General features: G+C 36.2%; 1 protein-coding gene across 1 annotated transcript in view; it reads right to left on the reverse strand.

Annotated features, from left to right (window-relative positions):
- CNTNAP2 (contactin associated protein 2) overlaps nucleotides 1-23,971 on the reverse strand; it is a 1,033,176-nt gene that overhangs the window by 678,389 nt on the left and 330,816 nt on the right. Inside the window, exon 3 of the mRNA XM_066557113.1 lies at nucleotides 8,839-9,032. Coding sequence (XP_066413210.1) covers nucleotides 8,839-9,032 — 194 coding nt within the window. The remainder of the gene's footprint in view (nucleotides 1-8,838; nucleotides 9,033-23,971) is intronic.

The following is a 23,971-nucleotide window of genomic DNA, read 5'->3' on the forward strand; positions in this document are numbered from 1 at the left end:
AGTAAAAAGCAACACTCTTGCTTTGTAACTCTACATTTTCTAATTTAACTTAAAGCAAACCAAATAAATTTATCAGGACTTGTTTGGAGGTTTTTTACATCTGTGGAGATCATTGGAATTCCTATTTCTAGCCATACTTTCATCATATGAGACATTAACTACACTACCCTAGTGTGACCTTTTTATCCAATGCATGATATTAAATTTAAAATCTGTATCCAGCAACAATAAAAGTGCCCTAAAGCAAACTTTTGGTCATATGCTGCCCTTCTTCTATAAGAGTCTCATAAATTCTTTCATATATTCATACACTGTAGCCAAACAAAAGAGGGCTGTCAAGCCACAAGGAAATCACTACAGTCCATTTTATGTGGTCATATTCAGTAGACTTTATCTAGGCATTCAAAAGTGTTTCTAGAGAGAGCCTGCAAAAATGTATAATCCTTGAAAATTCTTCTCTGGTTCTATCATCTAAGCATGTGTTCAGGCTTCATGGAGGGGATTAAGGGTGACCTAGATAACTATGCTAGGATTTTTAAGAGACTATTGATGCACTCAACAAGGATATGTTAGCCTAGATGTGATGCCATGGAGCCATGACTATGACTATTGTCATAGCTGAGCTGATTAAGTATACCATGTAGTCTTTTAGGCTGGCTTAGGGACCTGTGCACTGTATTCATTGTGAGATGATGACACTCTTAGGTATTTGCAAACCAAGCCATCTGAGAGCCAAAAACTGGATTTAGGTGCCTGCCTTTAGATGTCTGTGTTTAAAATTGGATGGTTTAACAAAAACAGACAAGTAGTCCTCAGGCTAAAAACAACAGATTAGAAAATAATCCTTTAGAATGGAAATGTTCTATCAGACTACACTGCATACCTCTCATATGTTATCCCAATCTTTTTAATGGCTTGTACGGAATCAGGGGAGGGCTGGGATGTTGTCTGCCACCACACCAGGAGGAATTTTGTCTTCTCTTTACGTGGAATACTCTGTGATAGATTAAAAATTATTCTGCTTGTGCCTCTGTAGACAGCCTAACACAAATATAGAACCTTTCTTTCTATTTCAGAAATAGCACCTTAGATTGAAAATAATAATAACTTTCCATCTGATCAATCAATTTCCACGTGCCAGCTTATTTTCCATTTAAAGATGTTATTTAAAGTTAAAAGCAAACTCACAACCCCATGTTTCTGCTAAAAATAATATTAGAGGTCTTTCTTCCTGCAAAAAATATGATTTCAAAGATTCTAAGCAAAAATATGCTTAGAAAGTCTTCTAGGCAGGATATAGCTTCATACATAAAATACATTATTAGTTAGAGACACATAAGTATCTATATTTTTTTTTCCAAAAAGTCAGTAGTTTAAACTAGCATTACTGTTTAGCTGAGTTTTGTGATAATCTTAGTATTCCAACATTTAAAAGGCTATCAGATCTTCTGACATTTTAATACAAATACAGTCTGTGGCTGTGACAGCATTTGGCATAGATATATTTTGCCATGATATTTCAGATAACCCCAAGTATGTTTCTCTAAATGCATTTAAAAATCTTCACAGTTTCTCTTAACAGATTTCACATGGAGAAGCGTAGATTAGGAAACAGGCTCCATCCGGATAGCACTGATGCTTATCTGCAACTTTCTTTTCTTCAGGGTTTCTAAAAATTCCATTTCAGCAACTGCCTGAATTTCTAAAGGTGTCCTATCAAAACTTTATCATATTTATTTGACATAACAATGGACACTACTACATTAGGTCTATAAGAGAATTTACGTTCACTACAGAAAAATAAATATTTTGCTGTGTCCATACCCTTTCAGTCAGAGGCCCTCAATGTATAGGTCAGCAATGTCCACTAAGTGCTGAGACAAAGTGAGTTGGGTGGGAGTTATGATTCCTCATTCTCTCAATACACCCATAAAGGTGATATTGGCTGTTGCAAGTGAATGGAACAATCTTTATAAGATAAAGTTATGGGAGACAGGTCCTCAGAGGCATAGCATCCAGGCAGGGTAAGGCACAATGAAATTAACAAAAGTCACACAGGATATTCTAGGAGAAAAATGAAAATTTTCCCTCTTGCTACCCCCACCATGAAAGGAAACTTTTTATAAAAAGAGGAAAAAAGGCATTTCTAGTAATAAATTATGCAGAGAATTAAAAGCCAGTTATTATGACACTGGTAACCTTGAGACATTGCTAAGGAAACAGGAAGATACCAGACAAAATCCTTCCAGATAGGATAAATCAGGGAGTCATTACATAGAAAACATTTCCGAAAGACTTATAAACACAAGCCAAAACTCTTGTACTGATTAATATATCAAACCCCTTTGCCATGTTTAAATAGGTCTGCACAGTATCTGATGTTCTAGTAAGGGCCCAGAAACAACAAATGGCAGGTCACAGACCATTCTAATCACATTTCATATTTTCTAAGTGTTCCCACAACTATAAAACGTATAATGTCATGTAAACTAAATTGGTTTAATAAAATAATGTAATTCAATAGAAGTACTTAAAAAAGGACAAAATTTCCAGGCCTATAAACCCATTAACCCAGTAAATCTTCCTATGATGTAAGTTGCCAGTTAAGATCTTATGAAGTAAACACAAAAAAAGGAAAACAGCATTAATATCAAACTCAAGAACTGTTTCATATAATCCTTCATTAATATTCAGCTGGAGGTTATGGATGTAAGTTGTCTCTCAGGGGAAAAAGCAGTGACAGATTTCACAAAGCAAATAATTCTTGCATGTCCTAACATAGTGGGTGGATGCTAGAATTTATTCCTCTTCAATTGTAGTTGCTATACACAAATCATTGTACACTAAGATGTATGCACTAAGTCCTTTGTTAGCTGAAAATGTTGCTCTGTAGAGCAGGTGGAAGGGACTTGGGAACGTGATAAGTCTTGTAACTTTTTCTTGGAATAATCTCACCAGAAAATGCATGTCAGTATGAACAGAAACTCAGAGCAGATGGCTCCCACATAATTTCAGCTAGGTAGAGCTGCATATGATTTCCTTATATCTATCTAGTCATTAAATGTTACTTTAGGCGTGTCTGATGGTTGGTATTTCCAAAGGCACCCAAGAGTATCAAACATCTGAAGTCTCGCACAGCTTGAAAAAGTTAATTATCTAACTCACTTGAGCTTCTTTCACAATGACTTTTGGCTCAATCCTGTAGCAAAATATTCTGAAATGTTGAGAGCTTGTTTTCTAGTAAAAGCTAAATCCACTGTGCTGCAGCAACTTCCTTCAATACCAAGGGGAACCATGTAAATTCTCTCCATGTAAATGAAGAGAATATATTGCTAAACAGTAGTTTATTCCTCATTTCCCGCAGAAATGCAAAGTTCATTTTACAGTTAACTCAGTGGATTCCTGCCTATTTCACCTAAAACAGGGAAGAGACTCAGAAGTATTAAAATTAAAAAAAAAAGTTTTAAAGCCAGTAGGAAAGTGCATAAAATAAATTCCTTTTCAAAAATCATTATTCATAGTGAAAACTATGTACTCACTCAATATCTTTTCAACAATAAAAATAATACCAAAGCAGATGTTATGCATAACATACTCTAAGTTTAATTAAAACTGGAAGAAAAACAACAATATCAGAAATACATAACTGCTTTCAATTGTAGCAGCAGCCACTTTGTCAACACCTAAATTTTTGTAATAAAGCAAAATCTGCTTTCCTTTACATTTTTGAAGCTCCACTGATGTCCACTGAGGGTGAAGATAAGAATCAGGTACAGAATATAATTTGAATGCCATCTGCAGAGGGTCTAAACTTTACGTTTCCCTTTTTTTTTTTTTTTTTACTCACAATTACCATAATATTTTTGGATTTTCTGTAAAACTTTTGATACTTTCTGGTATCCCTCTGGACAAAATGTGCAGTCCACAGCTGGATAAATACATTATGTGACAGGTGAGCAACTGGTTTATGGGTTGGGAATAAAGGGTTTCAGTGAATGGAGTGACATCAGACTGGTGACCTGACACTAGTGGAGTTCTGCAGGGCTCCATCCTTGGCCCTGTGTTCTTCAACATCCTCATAAATGACTTGGACAGAGGACTAGAAGGGACACTAAGCAAGTTCACAGATGATACAAAACTGAGAGGAGCCGTTGACTCCAATGAAGGCAGAGAGGCCCTGCTGAGAGAGACTTGGACAAATTGGAGGGCTGAGAAATTATCAACAATATGAAGTTTATCAGAGGAAAGTTCTGGATTTTGTACCTGGGATGGAACAACCTGGGATGTGTGGACAGACTGGGCAATGAAATGCTGGAAAGTAGCACTGCAGAAGAGGACCTGAGGGTCCTGGTCAATGGCAAGTGGAATGTGAGTCAGCAATGCCCTGGCAGCCAGGAGGGCCAAGCCTGTCCTGGGGTACATCAGGCACAGCATCACCAGCTGGGCAAGGGAGGGGATTGTCCCACTGTGCTCTGCTCTGGGGAGGCCTCACCTCCAATGCTGGGGGCAGTTTTGGGTTCCACAATACAAGAAAGATATGACGATGTTAAAGAGTGTCCAAAGGAGAGCAACTGAGATGGTGAAGGGCCTTGAGGGGAAGCATTGTGAGGAGTGGCTGAAGTCACTCGGCCTGTTTAGCACAGAAAAGACTGAGGAGTGACCTCATTGCAGTCTACAACTTTTTTGTGAGGGGAAGAGAGAGGCTGATCTCTGCTCTGTGGTGACCAGTGACAGGATCCCAGGGAATAGACTGGAGTTGTGTCAGGGTAGATTTAGGCTGGATATTAGAAAAAGGTGGTCAGGCACTGGAACAGGCTGCCCAGGGGCAAGGTCACAGCACCAGCCCTCACAGAGCTCAAGAAGCATTTGGACAATGTTCTTGGGCACCAGGTGTGGCTCTTGGGGATGGTGCTGTGCAGGGCCAGGAGTTGGACTCTATGACCTTTGTGGATCCCTTCCAACTCAGCTTATTCCCTGATTCTGTGACTTGGATATCACCAAGAATAAAATGATGAGATGGCTGAGAGCTGATATCAAGTTCTATTAGAGTAATAAAATTTTAGAAGACAATACTTCATAAGATCTCTTCCATTCTAGCAAGGATCTTCCTTTAGGAAAAATTTTAATGTTAGACATGCTGAGTCTCTTCCACTGATGTATAAAATTGGAGTCTCAATGTTTCAGAAGATGTCTTATAGCTATAGAGCATATTTGCATTATGCTTAATGTGAGATATTTATATCATCTATAGCTGAGTTAGCAAATAGAAACATATTGTATTATATGTAGAACCATGTCTGGTATGTGTTCATTAGGCAAATAGCATTGATACAGTAACTAAAATGAGCATCTATACCAAAACAAAGTGGAGGTTTTTTTTTTTTTTGTGTACATGAAACACCCCAGTGGATTGACATACAAAGGGAAACCTCATGACCTATCAAAATTAGAATCTCAGACTACAAGAGTGAAGGTAGGAGAGGTGATCAAAATTCTCTAGTTGCTAGGCATTTTATGGAAAGAGGCCACATTCACTCATCTTATTAAAATTCATGAAAATTGAAAATATCCAAAAGCCCAGGAGGGGTGGGGTCACAAAATCTATTTCACAGAACTGGGAAGCTTACTCTAAATTCACCTTGAAAGCACTTTCCCCATCACAGACTTCCTGAGAGCCTTTTGATTTCTCTCCTACTTAGGAGGTAATTATAGAACTCCTTTTCCTCCCTGACTAACGCATACAGAAGAGTTCACTTCAGCCTTTTATGCAGATTATAATGGTTTGTCCCTGACTAGATCTCTATTGCAAATTATTTCTCCTTTCCTCTCTCTCCAATTCATCTATTTAGCTTTATTTCCCTTTGTTTCTCACATCACATCCTCTGTGTCAATTGATATCATAACTACTTTAGTCTTAAATATTGTTGAACTTTGCACTTCTCTTTTACTCATTTAATTTGCTTTTGCATTTAATTTTAAATTTAGTGTTGTCAAAAAACAATGACATTCTATCATAGGGATGATGGAAGAGAGTTTTTAAACAAAGGCTGCAGAGTGTATTTCTCTAGTGGATAAATCTCTTAAAAGATACAAATGCAAAGGTAAAGAATAAATTCTTTCTAAAAAGATTTTTAAGGGCAGCAGAATCATGAGATTTTTAAGATCATCACAGTCATTTCAGTCAGGAAGAATCTGATTTTATGAATTTAAAGTGCCTATGATAAATACTTGGCTTATGTAGTCTAGTCTGGTCCTAACAGCTACCACTGCTTTTAATTTCTTGTACAAATTGACACTAGATGGAAGATTAGCACAGATTTTCCATCCATTCTGTTTTCACGTCAGGAAAGTCTGTCTCCTTGTAACACTACCACAACAATAGGACCACATAATTTCTCCATGCACCTCCCCTGTTTTGGGAACATATTAAGATGAATATTCATTAATAACAAATAAATAGTGTTTCCAAGATAAAACCAAAGTTGAGACATCATTTAACCACCAAAGCAATACTATTTTAGGCAAACTAGAGTTAGAGTCAAGAACTGTGGCATTTTTATTTTTTGTTAACAGCCCACTTTTACTCTTAAAAGAAAGCAGAGATAAGGTGGCATTTATTTTTTAATCTACTTTACTAATATTGGATAAAAATTTTAGGACATGAACAATAGCAGTACTGCACCAACCAGCTTGCTAATATATATCCAAAGACAGCATTCCAAATAAAAGCAGCAGACCTGCATGGCTCATCACACTCTTTTGCAAGTGATGTCAATGATCAATAACAGACCCATAGAATTCCCCTAAATCCACCAAGCATGCATAAGTGCTAATAAAGAGAAAAAGGAAATGCTCTTGCAAGAAGAAGCTATCAATGTTTTTATATTAAGTGACAGTATAAGAATAAAGACTTGCTACAAAGCCCTCACTTGGAAAGCTGGTCTGCTTTGAAAACAAGCAATCACAGCTGTGACTAAATCAACCAAACTAGGCATCACCAAAATTTATTAAGAACATATTTTTCCTCAGCCTAAATATTCTGCTTTATATATTATTCACTCAGCCAGCTGCAAAGCTCTCTCCCATTCTTGGTGATTTCAACAGTAGTGGTTGGAGAAGTTTTTATATATTTAAAGTAGGAATATAAAAATATTTATAGCATTTAGTGTTTACGGTAAGTGGCCTTAAAAGAGAGATTTTTATATTCATCAAGCTAAGCATAAGTCGTCCCCTACCCTGATGAAGCATATTCATATCCAGCTTCTAAGGAATCTAAACAAAATTCAATATTTTTTATCTTCAAGGTTGTCCACCTCCCCAGCTTTAAATTTTCCTTCTTTCAGAATCCTATCTGGCACATGGAAGAGATTTTTTTCAATAAATCAATACTGTAATAAAAAATGACTGTTTCTACACTCTCCACATATTAACTGAGTTTCTCTTATACAGAAAAAAATCATTCACCTTAGGGTCTATATTTGACATTAATTTTTAATAACAGACCTTAATAAAAGAAGCACTTGGCAAAAACATGAATCTAAAATATTACTGTGTTAAATCTTGTCTGCTTTTACATAATAGCTAATCACTTAATTTGGTTTCAGAAAGAATAATAACATTTTTCTGCTTTCAAAGTATACTTTTGCGAAAGAATACCATCTGAAAGAAATGCTATGAGTATAGGCATGTTAAGTAATAGCTATCATTTTTTTGTCAGCAAAATGGAAGGCTAGTGTTTTCAGCAAGAATGAAATTAGCAGTTTATCCACGGAAAAAAATGTAAAAACAAAGCCAAATTATATGCTTTTTCCTAAAATGCTTATAGCATAAATACCCATTGTCATGGTTTAATCCCAGCCAACAGCTAAGCACCATACAGCTGTTCACTCACTCCCCCATGGTGGCATGAGGGAGAGAACAGGACAAGTGAGAAAACTCATGGGTTGAGATACAGCCAGTTTCATAGGTAAAGCAAAAGCCACACTCAAGCAAAGTCACAAAGGAACTCCTCCACCACTTCCCATGGGCAGGCAGCTGTCTGGCCAACCCAAGGAAAACAGGACTCCATCACATGTAACGGTGACTTGGGACAACAAATATCATCACTCTAAATATGCCCTCTTCCTCCTTCCCCCACAATTACATGCTGAGCGTGACTCCTTGTGGTAAGGGATATCCCTGTGGTCAGCTGGAGTCAGCTGTCCTGCCTGTGCCCCCCTCACAGTTTCTTGTGCACCCACAGCCTACTTGCTGCAGAAGGGTGAGAAGTAGAAAAGGCCTTCAGGCTGTGCAAGCACTGCTCAGCAGTAAAGAAAACATCCCTGAATTAGCAATGCTCTTCCCAGCACAAATCCAAAACACATCCCCATATTAGCTAGTGAAGAAAATGCTCTCCATCCCAGCTAAAACAAACACATCCCTGTAGCACCTACATGGAAAATACTACATACATGATAAAATTGCTCTCCAGCACATATACACACAAGGAAAAATTACCTTCCAAAATTTTAACAGAAGAATTTTCAAAACCGCTATTTTATCTCACTCCACAAAAACAGTTAAAAGGAAAGAGGAGGCAAAGCACGAGACCCAATAGGCAATACCAGCAACCAAAAAAAATTTGCACATTCTGCTAAATACTGTCATCTCAAAATGGGTTCGCTAATCTGCGGAGAGCCCTCCTGACAGCAGCTGCATCCTAAATAACTGTGTTTTGAGCAAAGCTCTGTTCTGTCCTGATATAAACACTGAAGGGTTCTACAAGTCATAGAACTCCAAAAAAACCACTGACCATATTATCATTACAGCACACACCTCCATTTCATAGCAATTACTTACCCAGATGTTTCCATCTTGGTGGTACGGTTTCCAGTTTCTCCCTGTATCGCTGTAGAGCATCCGATATTGAGTGACCCAGTCGGAGCTGCTGTACCTGCCTTGGGTTGCAATAGCATTGATCTGCTTCCTATTCCCAAAATCCACCTGCAGCCATTGGTAATGATCACTGTCTGATGGAGACCAACCTCCTGCACCTGTTGTGAAGAAGCAGAAGGGAGATTTAGATCTCAGGCAGTTGCTTTGATAGGAACTCGTTGAGAGGATGCTGATTGCTGGAAGTCAGCCCAGCTGAGAGGAATAGAATATCAAAAAAAACCAAACTTTAGCACAGGCTTTAAGTACATAAAATGTATTGCCCTAATCAAACTTTTTAGATAATTATAATAATTTAATGGGATGCCTGCTAATCAATCAATGCCTTTATAATGATTTAATTACAGTTTATTACCTTTTGCCAAATTATAATTTTTCAAGGGTTGACCAATTTTCCATGAATTCTTTTGCCAGAGAAAATCAATAAAAATTTTTGGATTTTCTATGCCTTTTCAATAACATTCCAAGTTGAAAAGGTAATACAGATAAAAAGTGAGGAAATAAGAGCAAGTTCTCTGCTTCTTTATGTTTCTCTACAGAGCAAAAACTGAAAGATCTACCAGAAGAATTGAGAAAGGAGCAGGTACTGCAGGACTAGATTCAGTTTTGATCTGCTGGATGTACAAGCTGTCACAGATTACATTGGCAGATGCCTTACACAAGTGTTATTACTCTTTATGGGTCTATGAATTAACTTGACAGTAATACCATTAATATTCTTCTCAGCCACTAGACTACATTAAACTGTTCTAAATAAAAGAGGCCAGTGATGCATAGATCAATGTAGTATTGAGACATTAATGCAATTTCTTATTCTGAAATAAAAATATTTAGGAGAAATCTGTATTAGGATTCTTCAGAGAATAATAAAATTTCTCAGACAGATATTATAATGATATAGCTATTATAATGATAAGCATTAGAAAATAAATGAAATAAAAAAGCTCATCTATCAAAATAGGGAAAAAGTGGAGAATCATTCTCTTTATAATCATAACAGACATTAATACACGGAAAACAAAATGTTTACAGACTTGATGTGATTTACAGGGGTTTTATTTTGCTTTTAGCTTTGAACGAAATAAATGTCTTGGCACACCATCAAATCATGTAGTCTAGTCCATGGGCCTATTTTTATTGCTTTTAATTTCACTTATAGTCTTCAATTGATGTCACAAGCCTTGCCTGCTTGCCAAACAAGCAACGTTGCTATACTACATTTTATATACTCCCATCATTAGGCGGCAGCATTGCCTCAGTCTTAGACAACCCTAAAACTCATTCAGCTGCTACAGGTGCTAATGTTTGCAGGTCATTGGACGCTTTAATGTCATCATATCAACAAGATGATCTGATGCCTTATGTGGTTGAGTTTCATTGTAATTAAAAGTGTAGCACTACACCAATGACAACTAATTTGTTGAAATTCTCAAGATTTACAATAGATGCATACTCCCTCCTCTACCCAGGAAAATAAACTGGATACTTTAGCTGTAGGGAATAGTTAAATGCTATTTAAAACAAATAAACCCCCAAAACCACCCTTTCTGAAAAGTACTTGCAGGAAAAATATTCCCACACATTCCCAAATTCCAACTATATCTAGTTTTGCAGAGACTGATCACTCAAAACAGAATGCAGCTTCTTCATAACTGCTGTGCATGGAGATTGGAAGAGTTAGCTCTACATACTTACTGTAATAGCAGAGATGATATCTTCTCTCCCTATCCTAATATCCTCATTAATCTGACATATCTGTGATTGATTGCATGCAAAAGATAATAAGTTGGCACTGTACAAAAGCCGTCTTGGTAAAAAAACCCTTTTGTGGCTACCAAAGAAAAATAAAGTTCAAATGTTAGCATTTTAAATTTTTTTATGAAAGATGAAGTTAAACAGTCAAGCATTAAAATTTACTTCATCAATGCAATTGTTGAAAAAGTGTGACATACTACAATCCTATGAAGGTTAAAATTGATATTATGGTTTTTACCATAATGCAGGAGATTTAAATTAAACCAGAAGATTTTGTTAAGCACATGTAAAGGAAAAGACTTCGAAGCATAAAAATAAATAATTTCCTTATTTAGTACATTCATATTATTTAGACAAGACTTTGGCCTTCTGTAATTGATAAACAGTCATTGTAAATTTCAAGTAGCTTTTAAAGAATCTTCACCTACAAATCCTTTGAAAAGTTTGTAAAATTTAAGTGCTAACATTCCTTTCCTCTGTTGTTTTTTATGTAAGAAGAGTTAGAAAGCATTTTTTACATCATGCTTAAGAAAAGTTAGAGATGTGACAATAGTCATATCTAGGCCATGAGATGGAAACACTAGTTTTGCAAGACAGCCTGCCCTATAACCATTTCTCCCAAGCAAGAGACAACACTTTTAGTCAATGTTGCAAAGAGCAGCAAATAATATTATCCTATATCTCAGTTTCAGATTTGCCTTCTGGCTTTTCCAAGCAAGTAAAGAAATATATAGTTGAAAGGATGAAGGATAAACCCGCTGTGTTAAAGCTGAATGTGCTGCTGAGCAGATCAGCATGGCAAAGGAATGGTGGTCACTCTGTGCAGGCAGGGCAGCCATCAGCCAGTCATCAGAAGCAGCCTGTGAGCATCAATTAAATTTGTCCTCTTCCACTTTGATTCTCCAAGCTCTGTAATTTGGGGGAGATGACTACTTTGTTAATTTTGTTGCTGATGCAAGTAACCTTTAGTGGTTTGAGGATCCTTTTTTCTCCTACAAAATATTTATTTTCAGGTACACGATATAAATAAGTTATGAAAATATTGGTTTATGTACAAATTTCCCCACTGTGAAAACTTGAAAACACCCTGAATTCACTGGCAGAATTTAAATACATTTGTATCTCCATTCAATCTAAGTAGATAGAAAAATCTCACATCCCCATAAATGTGCACATGCTCACAGTTCTTCATATCATTAAATATTTTGCTGAATAAACCCCTGCTTTTTCGTTGGAATTCAGAATTTGGTTTCATACTAGATTGGGAATAGAAGAATTACTGATAATTACATATTTTGCCTTTTTGAAAGAGTGAGGAATTTGGAAATCAAGCCTAATTTCCACAATATGGCATTATTTTTGAAATAAACAGAACTTTGTGGCCAGCACATTATGAAAGAATAATGAATTATCTTTAGGGAAGGAACAAAATAACAGCATATTAGTAGATTACAGGGAACATTATGTCATACTGAAACTAGAGTAGTGTATTAAAATTGCTGAATAACCCCTATTCAGAGTTATTATTCACACCTTGGTGTAAACTGTTCATTCTTAAAAGTTATTGGCTATATCCTGAATTTTATTACATTTATTATTTTTACTTTTTATTATGGCAGAAAAATAGGCACTGGATAAATGTTTTTTCCTACAATGCTCCCTTTATTTCATGAACTGTCTTTTAACAACAAATAGCACAATATGGAATGAAATCAATAAACTTACAAATTAGAAGGAGATTAGAACTAAAAAATTGTTTTAAAGATACTAAACACATGCATATAATGCAATTTACTTTCCTTAAAACGTAAGGAGTATTTATGGAGCTTTTAGGTAATAATGGTGCAATTATTTCAATAGCAAAAAACATCTGCTTCCTATTTTTTATTTTTATGCTGTTCCAGAATTTAATGTGATTAAACATATTCATGCAATCAGCAGTCAAAATATTTGAGCCAGTGACATGAACCATGTGAGTCAAGAGATACTCTGCTTTATGCCACATAGCACTCTACACCACACACAGGGCAACTCATTTAAACTTGAGCAAGAATGACTGTACATGAACTTTTGTCAATAGGGAACTCCAAGTTCAGCAACAGTAAAGTCAGCACTGACCATGTGGCCCAAATATCCCCGAGCATCCAAGAACCTTTCCTATGCATAAAAGCTGACAAGTTTAATCAGCACAGCCAGCCAGAGCACACTGCTGGTAAAAGGCAGCTATGAAAGATTTCATAAAGCTTTATTTTCAAAACAAGTCATTTGATCTGCTCCTACTGCAGACTGACCAAACTACTGAAACAAAGACATGACATGCAGAAGACATAAAACTATATTCAAAATGCTAAGAACTTGTAAAAATGGAAATTGTTAATGATTTTGCACCAAATAAAAATGATTGCTAACAAACAGTATTAGCTTCATTACTAATGAAGTTGAAGTTCAAAGGTTTAATTTTTTTAAGTTATGAATATTCCAACACATTTCCTGTTTTTATTGCATTTTATTCCACAAGTTTCTTCTGTGGAACAGAAAGCAGCATGAAAAATAGTTTATTTCTGAATGACACATGCACAATATATTTCAAGGAGTATAAAGAATTTAAGTCAATGTGGGCCTATTTTTTCACATATAATTTCTTCCTTTTAATTAATTACACATTTCCACTCCCTATTCAAAGTTGAGGAGTGAGTTACCTCCTATTCAGTGCACACAAAGACAGCCAACAAGATGAGTTAGCCTTACTTTCTTATCGTTCCCCACAATGAATTGTCAGTAAACAGCAAAGCTGGGGTAAGCTCACAGATTTTATACTTTTATCCAAACTGTCATAGGGTCTGTCTGAGTTTACAGATCTATAAGAAGGGGGACACTGATGATTTTGGAAAATCTCTTCTGTTTCACTTAGAAATCATTCTTTTGAAAATTTGGGACTTTCATTTCCATTCATGATGAAAACTGGAAACATTAATTTGCATAGGAAGAATCCATTCTTGTTTTAGTCTCACTTGTTCATCACTCCTTACTTCAAATAACAAAATTAAAAATGCCAGTACTGCAGCAAGTCTAGTGTTTTACTCTTTCCAAATCAGTAATAAAAAAGTTTCAATGACATGAATAAAAAAAGAAGAGGATCCTTAGTCAGAAATTTAATTAGAAAGCAAATTATAGATGTAAGATGTAGGTTTTGGGGTAGTTACAATTCAGGGGATTATTTTATCTAATCATAGAACAATTCTATAGCCTTTCAGCAAGGAAAAAAAATAGGCCTTTTTTAATAATTATGTAGCCTGAAACATTCCTAGAGCTTGAATCATCTTATTTTTATGGGAAAACCACAACATAATCTTTCAATGAGAAATAGCACTTTCTAGGTCACTGCCATAGCATGAAATCAATACTGTTTGACACCTTGCTATTTTCCAAGACATTGCTTGTCATTCTGCTACATAAAAGATAAACCAAGACAAAAAAGAAATCTTTGAAATATTGAGATCAATAATTTACTGAATTTCAGAGAAAATATGGGCAGCCATTTTCTACAGTACCTAGAAAACAATATAAGAGACCCAAACTCCTAAATAGGATAAATCCACCTGCACTCTTTGTCACTATTGTAGTTAAGCAGGACATCAATGGAGGTTTTCATTTTTGCCTTGTCTTCCTCTGTCCATTTTATAATAGATAAAGACATTACACAGAGAAAATAAAATCTTCCAGCTGTGACACCCCCACCAAAGGAAGGATGAGGAACTATTGGAATAAGTCCAGAGGAAGTCACAAGATGCTCTAAGGGCTGGAGCACATCTCCCATAAAGACAGGCTGAGAAAGTTGGTATTGTTCAGCCTTGAAAAGAGATGGCTTTGGGATGAGCTAATTGTAGTCTTCCAGTGCCTGAAGGGAGTATACAAGAAAGATGGAGAAAGATTTTTTCCTAAGGGTGTGTAGTGACAGGACAAGGGGGAATGTCTTCAAACTGAGAGAGAGTAGATTTATGTTAAGACATCAGGAAAAATTCTTTACTGTGAGGCTGGTGAGACACTGCAACAAGTTACCCAGAGAGGCTGTGGATGCCCCATTCCTGGCAGTGTTCAAGGTCAGGTTGAAGAGGTCTTTCTGGTCTGGTAGAAGGTATTGAAACTACATGATCTTTAAGGTCCCTTCCAGTCCTGGAACACTACAGTGGATCTAGTCACACTGGGAAAAGTTATGCTTTTACAGAAATCTTGCATGATTACAGACTTTACATTTCAAGCTGCTTTGAGGGAAGATCACATTTACCATATACTTGGTAGAGTCCTCCAACAAAGACACTTCAGGCCTCTTACAGGGCTTCACTTCTAATTGAAACAATCTTTTCCTTATACTGGCATGGACAAACATTTATTTCTGTATCATAAACAGCATGCATTTGTTTATTTCTTGTATCCATCTGCTGTTCTGGCTAAATTTGGATTTATAATCCATTCTCTATCTTCAGGGTAGGGATTTTCTTTTGCATTTTTGAAAAGCTCTTCTTTTTAGCGCATGACAGCAGGGATGCATTTGCAGACAAGACCATGCAAAACATCAGTGATGGGCAAATAATGAACATTCAGCTTCAAGAGAAGCAAAAGTTGATATTTAGAACATAAAAAATACTGAGACAGTAGCAGCATGAGAGAAGAAGAGAACAAAAATGACAACTAGATATTTTCTTCTCTAGAATTCACTATTAGAATTTATCCCAAATCAAACCATATTTACTGGAAACTGGCAAATGACACCCAACCTTTGACCTACTTCTCCATGAGGTAAAACAGCTTTCTAGAAGGGTGGAAAAAATTAGGAGACAGTAAGCTCTGAATCTCTAAGTTTAGCATAAAATACATCTAATTAAGACTCATTTTGCAGGGGTAAAACATAGGAAAGATCCAATAATCATTCCTTAAATTTGCCTTCCTTATTAGCAGCTGAAAGATGCAAGCCTATAAAGGGAGTACGGTTTTCAGCTTTTAGACTATGTAAAACAACTATTTTTATTCTATTTCCATGGAGGAGAGTAAAGATCAGCCCTTATTCACTGTAGCAGATATTTATTGAACAATGTTAGACTAATCTTAGAAGACTTGCCTTCTAGTAAAAAAGTAGACAGGGTCCATATATGTAAAAAAATCCGCTAATTATATTTCTTTAAATTTTTTCATTTTCATTTAAAAACATGAAAGTTAAAAGTAGAAATAACCCAAGGGATAACAGTAGTTATCAGGATACAGTCCACACAGATCTTTTTTAAAAGAACATTAAAATCAGTATATTATTTTTTAAATCCCAATAGATCTTTCTTACAGTAAATGCAATTAAAATAAATCCCTTGATGTAGTGTCTGCTTCTTAATACCCACTGCTTCCTAGTATATCTTAACTGAGCACACACCACATATGAGGGAATGAACAGTCAATCTGCCTTAAGGAGCAGTGGTGATATCTAACAAAAAATTGATGCAAAAGAGATCTCATTGTTGTCATTCACAGTTGTCAGATTCAAAGTAGGGGGAAAAAAGTCAGAAACCTAAGGAGTCTCATATCCTGAATTCACTGTTGGGGAACAAACACTTTGCAGCTTTGGTTATTTTAATGAACACATCACTTTAAACTGTGCCTTTCCCATCTGTTCTGCTTTCTAATTACATATGCAAAAAAAAGCTCATTCACAACTGCATCCTAATGGAATCTTAAACAAAACTGGGGCAAGATTTAAATATTCTGTGCACATCATCTGTATTCAAGGCATCAAGCAGCTTCTTCTCCATGAGGTGTTTTCTTGTGTTTTGGGCAGAAAGTTGAGGCAAGGCAACGGATCACTGCACCCCAGCATGCAAATCCCTTGCATACAAAATAACCATAGTGGCACACAAAAAACGAGGTGGAGAGTAGAGAGATCTCCCTTTCCTCACATCACCTTTGAAAGCAACATGACACAAATCTCTCATTGTATGTTTATGCATTGCAGCACTGGGGCTTTCCTGACAACTCAGGTCATACCCCCGGCAAGAACTAGCAAGTGTGCAGTTAATGGAGAACAAATACTACCTCTGCAGTGTCCGTGCTGAGCTATTGAGCCCTGATTAGTAGATTATTATCCAAGATTTTAATGATGGCCAGATAACAAATAGTAACTGACCTTGATTGAATAGCATTCACATCACTTTAAAATACAAATACAAGCTCAACACGACGGTTTCTTGCATCTGCTGTGATCATTCCTTCGTCGAGATGCCAGACAAAGAGGAATTAAGGTATTCCAGCACCTGATTTATAACATTTCAATAGCAATGAGATGCCTAAACACTTTAGTCGCTTAAGTCATCTCCTGTTCCCATTAGTTGAGCCCACAAATTGATGGAAGCCAAAGCTGAATTACTCAAAGTTATATCATGGTGTTCTAGCTTATCTTGATTAATATTTTTCCCTCAAATGATTGCACATGAAAAATGATTAAATGATGCAATTCTGGCTTACATATCTTGTTCTGTGACAAGTCTTCAGCCATAAAAGATAAAAGCTGAACCTCCAGTCTTACAGATACTTGCTGTGTGAGATCCTATAGGGAACATAGTTTCTGCTTCAGTATATACCAAAATGTTCTTGTGATGTGCAAACAACACTAGAGAAATGCTCTCTGTAAACAAGTAGAAGCCACATGATTACTTCATTCTACTCACTGTCTGTTTTCTATCTGTGTTTTTTAACTGCAAATCTCCCGGTCTGTGTCTCCAACAAAAAAAAAATCTCCCTTGTAATGCCTTGCTCATGATGTACTCCCTCCAGCTCTTTCAGGCCCTTAAAGAGTCTTAGCCCAGCAAGTAGAAAAAAAAACCAAACTACCTGGGCTCCAGACATTAAATAAAGTTCTGAAGTCCAGCTCCCTTAATGATTGTCAACAGTCAAACTTTGCTGGCTGCAACTGATGTTTGCAACACCCACTTGGGCTCAGCTCCTGGGCTGCTACAGAATCTGAAGACTGCACACTTATTCCTCTGTTATTTTTACATTTATACAGTTTGTTTTTTGTAGCGCTGTTGGTGTGGCTTGGGATTTTTAGTTTGCTGGTTTTTATAAGGTTCTTCTTCTGAGATTGGCAAGAAAAAATCCATTCAGGAATATATTCAGGCTGAAGACTCTTCCCTAGTGTTTCCTATCCAGGCTAACCTGATTTTCCTCTATACACTTTTCCATCTGCTCAAAATTTCAAACCTGAATTCCCATTTTACAGGAATTTATGAGAAGCTGGTCTCAACCCAAATGGTGGTGATTTCTCAAAGATCAAAGTTGTTAATAAAGCAGTCTGAAATATTCTTTCCTTCTTGAGTGGCAAAATCACTGTGCATTTTGATAATTTTCCACAAAAAGTTATAAGTGAAGCTAATGAATTTTCATAAAGAGGAACAAAATTATTGAAAGTAAAAAGTTAAATCAGCCATTGCAGCTGAAATTTTCTGAATAGCCAGAAATAGTTTTGTGAGCATTTTCCATGTGCAAATTTCCTAGAAAATTAAGTTAGAGGGAGATATACTATTCTCTTATTTGTGTCAATGTGGTATTGACCCAATCCTGAGCAAAGGACAGGACTCATCCTTATCTGCCTCATTGCTTAGACACTGTTTCCAAGTGCTTCAGCAAATCATACCTTGCTCAAGATACCACAGGAGCTCTGATAGCACCAGTGCCATGCATGAATATAAACTACCACTGCTCAATCTGTCCTAGTACATGCATTTAATTCTTCTGCCGTTCTTTCAGTAAGCAGGAGCACAGAATGGTGAAATATTGAGAGATGACTTTTGAAATCCAATATACAGATGATTCAAGGCATTTGTGGCATTTTCTGTTTTAGCAAAGTTAAAAGATAATTATATTTTTCTTTGATGCATCTATTGCAAGGAGTACCCGAAATCCTTATCCTTTCTCTTAATTAAGAAAATATATTCTATTTTTAAAAATTACTCTGTACTGCATCCATTTTGGTGATGAAAGCTCATATTATGCATTTTATTTTGCTAATAGCAAAACATTTATTGATATCATATGCAGAGTTGCAACAACATCAGAGGAACAATTTTCTTCTTTATTTTAATTTGCAAAATAATATGCTCATTTTGAGATAGAACTATACTACAGTAGAATTCAACTTTTTAGGGCAGCAATTTGCCTGAAGTCTATGGTAAACTACTAATAAACAATGAGGATTCCCTAATGAGTTTATACTCCTTGAAGCCAAAACATAGCACTGTATACAAAAATCATTATAATCATGTGAGACTATATGAGGGGGAAAAAAAGTCAGCAAAAAATTTATAACACTAATAAAAGTATCAGTGCTCTTATCAGTGGCATCAAATGTTAATTTACTCTCATGGGATTAACTAATCTGATACATTTTAGACACTAATCAGGGTAAGAAATTCTGCTAGGATTTTTATTCAATATAAATTAATGAGAACTCAAAGTTCATTCAGCAGAGCATTTTAAAAATTACACTATAATAAATTAAGAGCCCCAAATGCACACTCCAACCCTTCTTTTTTGAATTTTAACCCACAGAAGGGACGAGAATATGGAAATGTTGGCTTTACAGTAGGAGGGTTCAACATACATAGTCTGAGGGGGGGATTCAAAGCAGGATTTAACTTAGGTGTCCCTGAACATTCCCACTTCTCCCCCTGCCTCCTTTAGCCCTCTAACACTCTTAGGAAGATGTGGCTCCCTAGGCAGAAATTAATCTCTCTGCAGCTTCCACACTCTTCATTTAAGCTCTTCAGGCTACAGATTAAAATGCTTGTTCTGAATGCGGTTTTTTTCAACACTGTCCGTCAAGACTCAACACTGCTGAGAGGAAAAAGGAACTTTTGCATGTTTGGACTAACTGAATGTACTGACTCCCCCAATAAAAGGACAAAAATCCCACCACCTCAAACAGCTAGACTGCAGATTGGACCTAAGTAATTTCTGTTGGTACCAAGCAGCAGTTGATAGATTAAGAAACAGCCACAGATACAAAAACAGTATTTTTCAAGACAGAAGCTATCTAACTTGGCAGAAGCAATGCCCAGGCAAGAAAAGACCTAATTGAGGATAAAAATAACTTTAGTTTGTGTGCATGTAAGCTGCTGTAACACATCATTCACCTCACAAAGATGACTGAGAAAATAAACAGCACTCTATAACTTTCTGAGGAATACTGTATTGCTAAAGTTAGTAATTTCTCCTACTTTACCATAAATGCACATCCCAGGGTTCCATCCCCACGGAGCTTGCTGCTCTGTCCTTACAGAAGTTACATCATTTTCTTCTTGAACAAAGCTCATATTCTTCCTGAAACAAGCAAGTCTTCCTATCAGTCTTCAAGAAAATTTCCATCTACTGAGCCTGGACAAGGAAAGAGTACTTCAGCTTAAACTAAATTGTCCAGGAACATCCATGCAACTGTAAGAAAGTTTTTTCATGCTCTCCTGATTCACTTTAATATTGAAGAAAGCCACTTATCACAGACAGTGTTTCTCTGCTTCCAGTTACGTGGATATGATTCCTACTGAAAACAGAGGGATTTTCCTTATGGTAGAAGCCCAGGAAATAAGTATGCAGTAAGAGCTTCTAAGCACTAAAGTAGGTAAATCACCACTTCTGTAAAAATTGAATCCTATGATTATTGTGCTATAAAAATGTTAAACAGGCAAAACCATATGGTTTAAGAAGAGAAAGCAAGATATGATAATTCTCTCTATTATGGTTAGAATATAGATTTAAATACAGGTTTTTTGAAAAGAATGAAAGAGAAAAAATATGTGCTATTAATTGTGGGTTTAAAAGTATCTTATCCCAATGTTTAGCTCCTGATTTGGCAATGCTAATTAAGCATCAAAAAAATCAGAGTCAAGATTTAGCCAATACTTATGAAGACACTACAAATAGTTTTCTCTTTTATTTTTTATCACTACAATGAATTTATTTTTTCTTATTACTAGAAGGAAAGTATCATTTGGAGAACAGAAGTTTTATTTGCCATAGATTTTACAAAGCAAATTTGTAAACAAATGCTACTCCAGTAAAAAAAGTATGTCTGTAACATATATTAATTTGATCTATCAAAATGTATAATATATCATGAAGTTATTCCTGACACAGTCCAGAAAACTGTGTGTGCTGCATCCCACTGTGCCTCCCTTCCAGCAGGTGTCAGAGATGAAAATTTTGCACGAGAATGAAGGTACCCAACCTGGACCTGTTCTTAATTTGTTCAAAAAATATGACACCCACTTTCTCATTCTAATTTTGTGGATTTTAATACATTCCTGCCAAAATTTTGCCCCTCACCAGCTTCTCCTTGGACCCTGACACATAATGTCTCAATGACAGGCATAGCTCTACTTTCCCAGTCTGTGTGTATTCGTGTGCATCACTCAAGAGTTATCTCTTTGCTCTGTTTTTCTCCTCCTGATGTCTCCTATTTTTGCAGCTTTTGTTTTCCAACCCCAGACACCACTTTCCCATTCAAGTGAGAGTCAAAATTTTCCTGTGCTACCCTAAACTCAATTGAGGAGACCAAAAAGGGAGGGAACTGGAGTATTCATCCTGTGAGAAGACACTGAATGACCAGGCCTTGTTCAGCCTAGAAAAGAGATGAGATGAGGGAATATCATATGATCCAACTGTCTTACACAGACTAAGGTATTTAACATTATTAAGATCATAAAGGCAGGGCCCTACTTTCCTATTCTTCTTAAATCTTTCCTATTCTCCTTAAATAAAAACCTCTAATTTACAGGGGCTTGAATCTTTCCCGAAATTCTATTGCTAAATTTGCAAAGCTAGGTAATATTTCTGCTCTAGAAAACAACTCAGTAATAAATTGTTGTGATTTTGCACACTTGCTTTTTTTTATTTTACCTTTAGAAAAAATTCTCTGTATTGCATAATCATCACTAGTAACTATTATCTACATCAGGATAATACATTGATTTTCCATATGAGATTGACCTCACTTTCTATCACTTTATATAATATTTCTTTAAAATTTTTCATGTTGGGAAATCTTACTGCCATAGAAGTGGACTTCTTCAATTTTCATATTTTCCTGCCTGATATCTCATGGTAAACAATCTTCACTTTTTTTCTGAATAGGTACTTTTAAGTAGTAATAGGGTTGCCCTTAAAATCCCCAAAAATACACAAAAACCCCCATGAGCTCCTGGAGACTGAGAAACATACAGTGAATTTCTTTAATACATTCTCAAAAAGAAGTAGAAATGAGCACAAAAAGAGCAGAAAATCAGAACATTGTCTTTCCAACTCCTGTCCTGTAAAGGAAGTTATGGATTTAAAGAAGAAAAATTCTAGTATGTTAAAAGCAAAGTTTATCACAAAACATTTACCAATAGTTAAACAATGAAGTCAGTGATGGGACTAGAAACTGTCCCATCATGTCCCAAATGGGACTAGAAAATATGCCATCTTCCTTTGGCTGTCATTTCTTGCATAAGTACAAAAATACAAAAATAAGAGCTGGTTCAACTTGCCCTATAACAGATGGAACACAGTCTTGCTATCTCTTTATCAATATTCTGCTACAAGGTCTAAAATTCTGAATATTGTGCTTACAGCTCATTGTATTGAGTAGTGTCAGTATCTGCACAATGACCTTAGAGGAGACACAAGTGCATCTTGTGGAACCAGACAATGAGATCAGCAACATGCAAGATCAAGTGTGGGGTTTACAAACTTGGTTAAAAATCTGAAAGCCAAGATAACTGTGATTTAATAGTCTTCATCAAAGATCCAGAAGAAAAATCATACTTGATTCTTAATCAGCAAAACAATGTGAAGTATTCTGGACACAATATTCCTCAGGGTCTAAGGTTTCTACCCATCTTTATTTACAGACTTCAAGTTCTCAGTTACATCTCTCCTGCCACAATGCATGTTTGGATCCAGGCTACATTTTAACATTCCTAGCTCTCATTATAAATATCCTTGAATCCAGAGTAACTGAAACAGTTTTAGTTGCCACGAGTTTTCTCCTGCTTTGTACAACTTTGCCTGACAAATTCATGTTTAAGGCTAGCATTGTCACACACCATGGAAAATGATCTAAAACAGTAGCTTGTGTCATGTCAACATCCCTGGAGCTACACTCATCTGCTGAAGGATTACATGCAAGTCAGAACATATTGTGTTGCACTCTATCATGCCAAATCTGCAGTGACAAGTTTCTTCAACACTAAAGCTGAGTTTCTGAAGTGACAAGCCTCAGGAATCGAGCATCTGCAAAATCTCCATGTACATTCCAGAATTCTAAAAACACAACAATTTTTATTAAACGGTTTTTAATCAGGCTGGTGATCACTGCACACTGTCACAACCTTAACAATGCTTCTGCCACAGCCATCAGCTTTTTAATGTGTTAGAACCTTTTAAAAAGTTTCTTGGTGATCTGTACCTTTATGATGTGATGTCACTTTCCATTAGCCATGAATAACTGTTGATGTAATTTGAGGTCATGGAAATGGCTGTGACCCAGAAGGTACCAGTATTGCAATAGATTAAACATGTCCTTTTTGGTGAAGTTCAATTACCACCCAGCATCAAATGCAAACAAGCTGCTAAAATCTTCTCACTTGTGAAAGAATCCTTTCCATGTGGACAAGTTTTGTGAGAAAGTGGAAGTCCTTGAGCTCCTCATCCAGAGAAGGGATTTTGCATTTTCTATCCAAAAAGCACAAGTGTCTTTATACACCTTCCCCATCCCCACCCATATCCAAACTTTATTTTGCTATTAAACTGAATTACTGGGCAGTTCCGGGGGTTTTAATTGACTGCGTCAAATCACCAACAAAAACCAAAAAAAGTTCATGAAAAAAATCATTTCAATTACCACCCAGCATCAAATGCAAACAAGCTGCTAAAATCTTCTCACTTGTGAAAGAATCCTTTCCATGTGGACAAGTTTTGTGAGAAAGTGGAAGTCCTTGAGCTCCTCATCCAGAGAAGGGATTTTGCATTTTCTATCCAAAAAGCACAAGTGTCTTTATACACCTTCCCCATCCCCACCCATATCCAAACTTTATTTTGCTATTAAACTGAATTACTGGGCAGTTCCGGGGGTTTTAATTGACTGCGTCAAATCACCAACAAAGACCAAAAAAAGTTCATGAAAAAAATCCTTCTTTTTATATGGAGATAATTGTTATAAAAGGTTAGCTTTATCATTTGGAGTTCACCTCTTTTATTTGGCATGAGCTCTTTC

The sequence above is a fragment of the Molothrus aeneus genome, chromosome 1 (assembly GCF_037042795.1).
Source record: "Molothrus aeneus isolate 106 chromosome 1, BPBGC_Maene_1.0, whole genome shotgun sequence".
NCBI classification, from domain to species: domain Eukaryota; kingdom Metazoa; phylum Chordata; class Aves; order Passeriformes; family Icteridae; genus Molothrus; species Molothrus aeneus.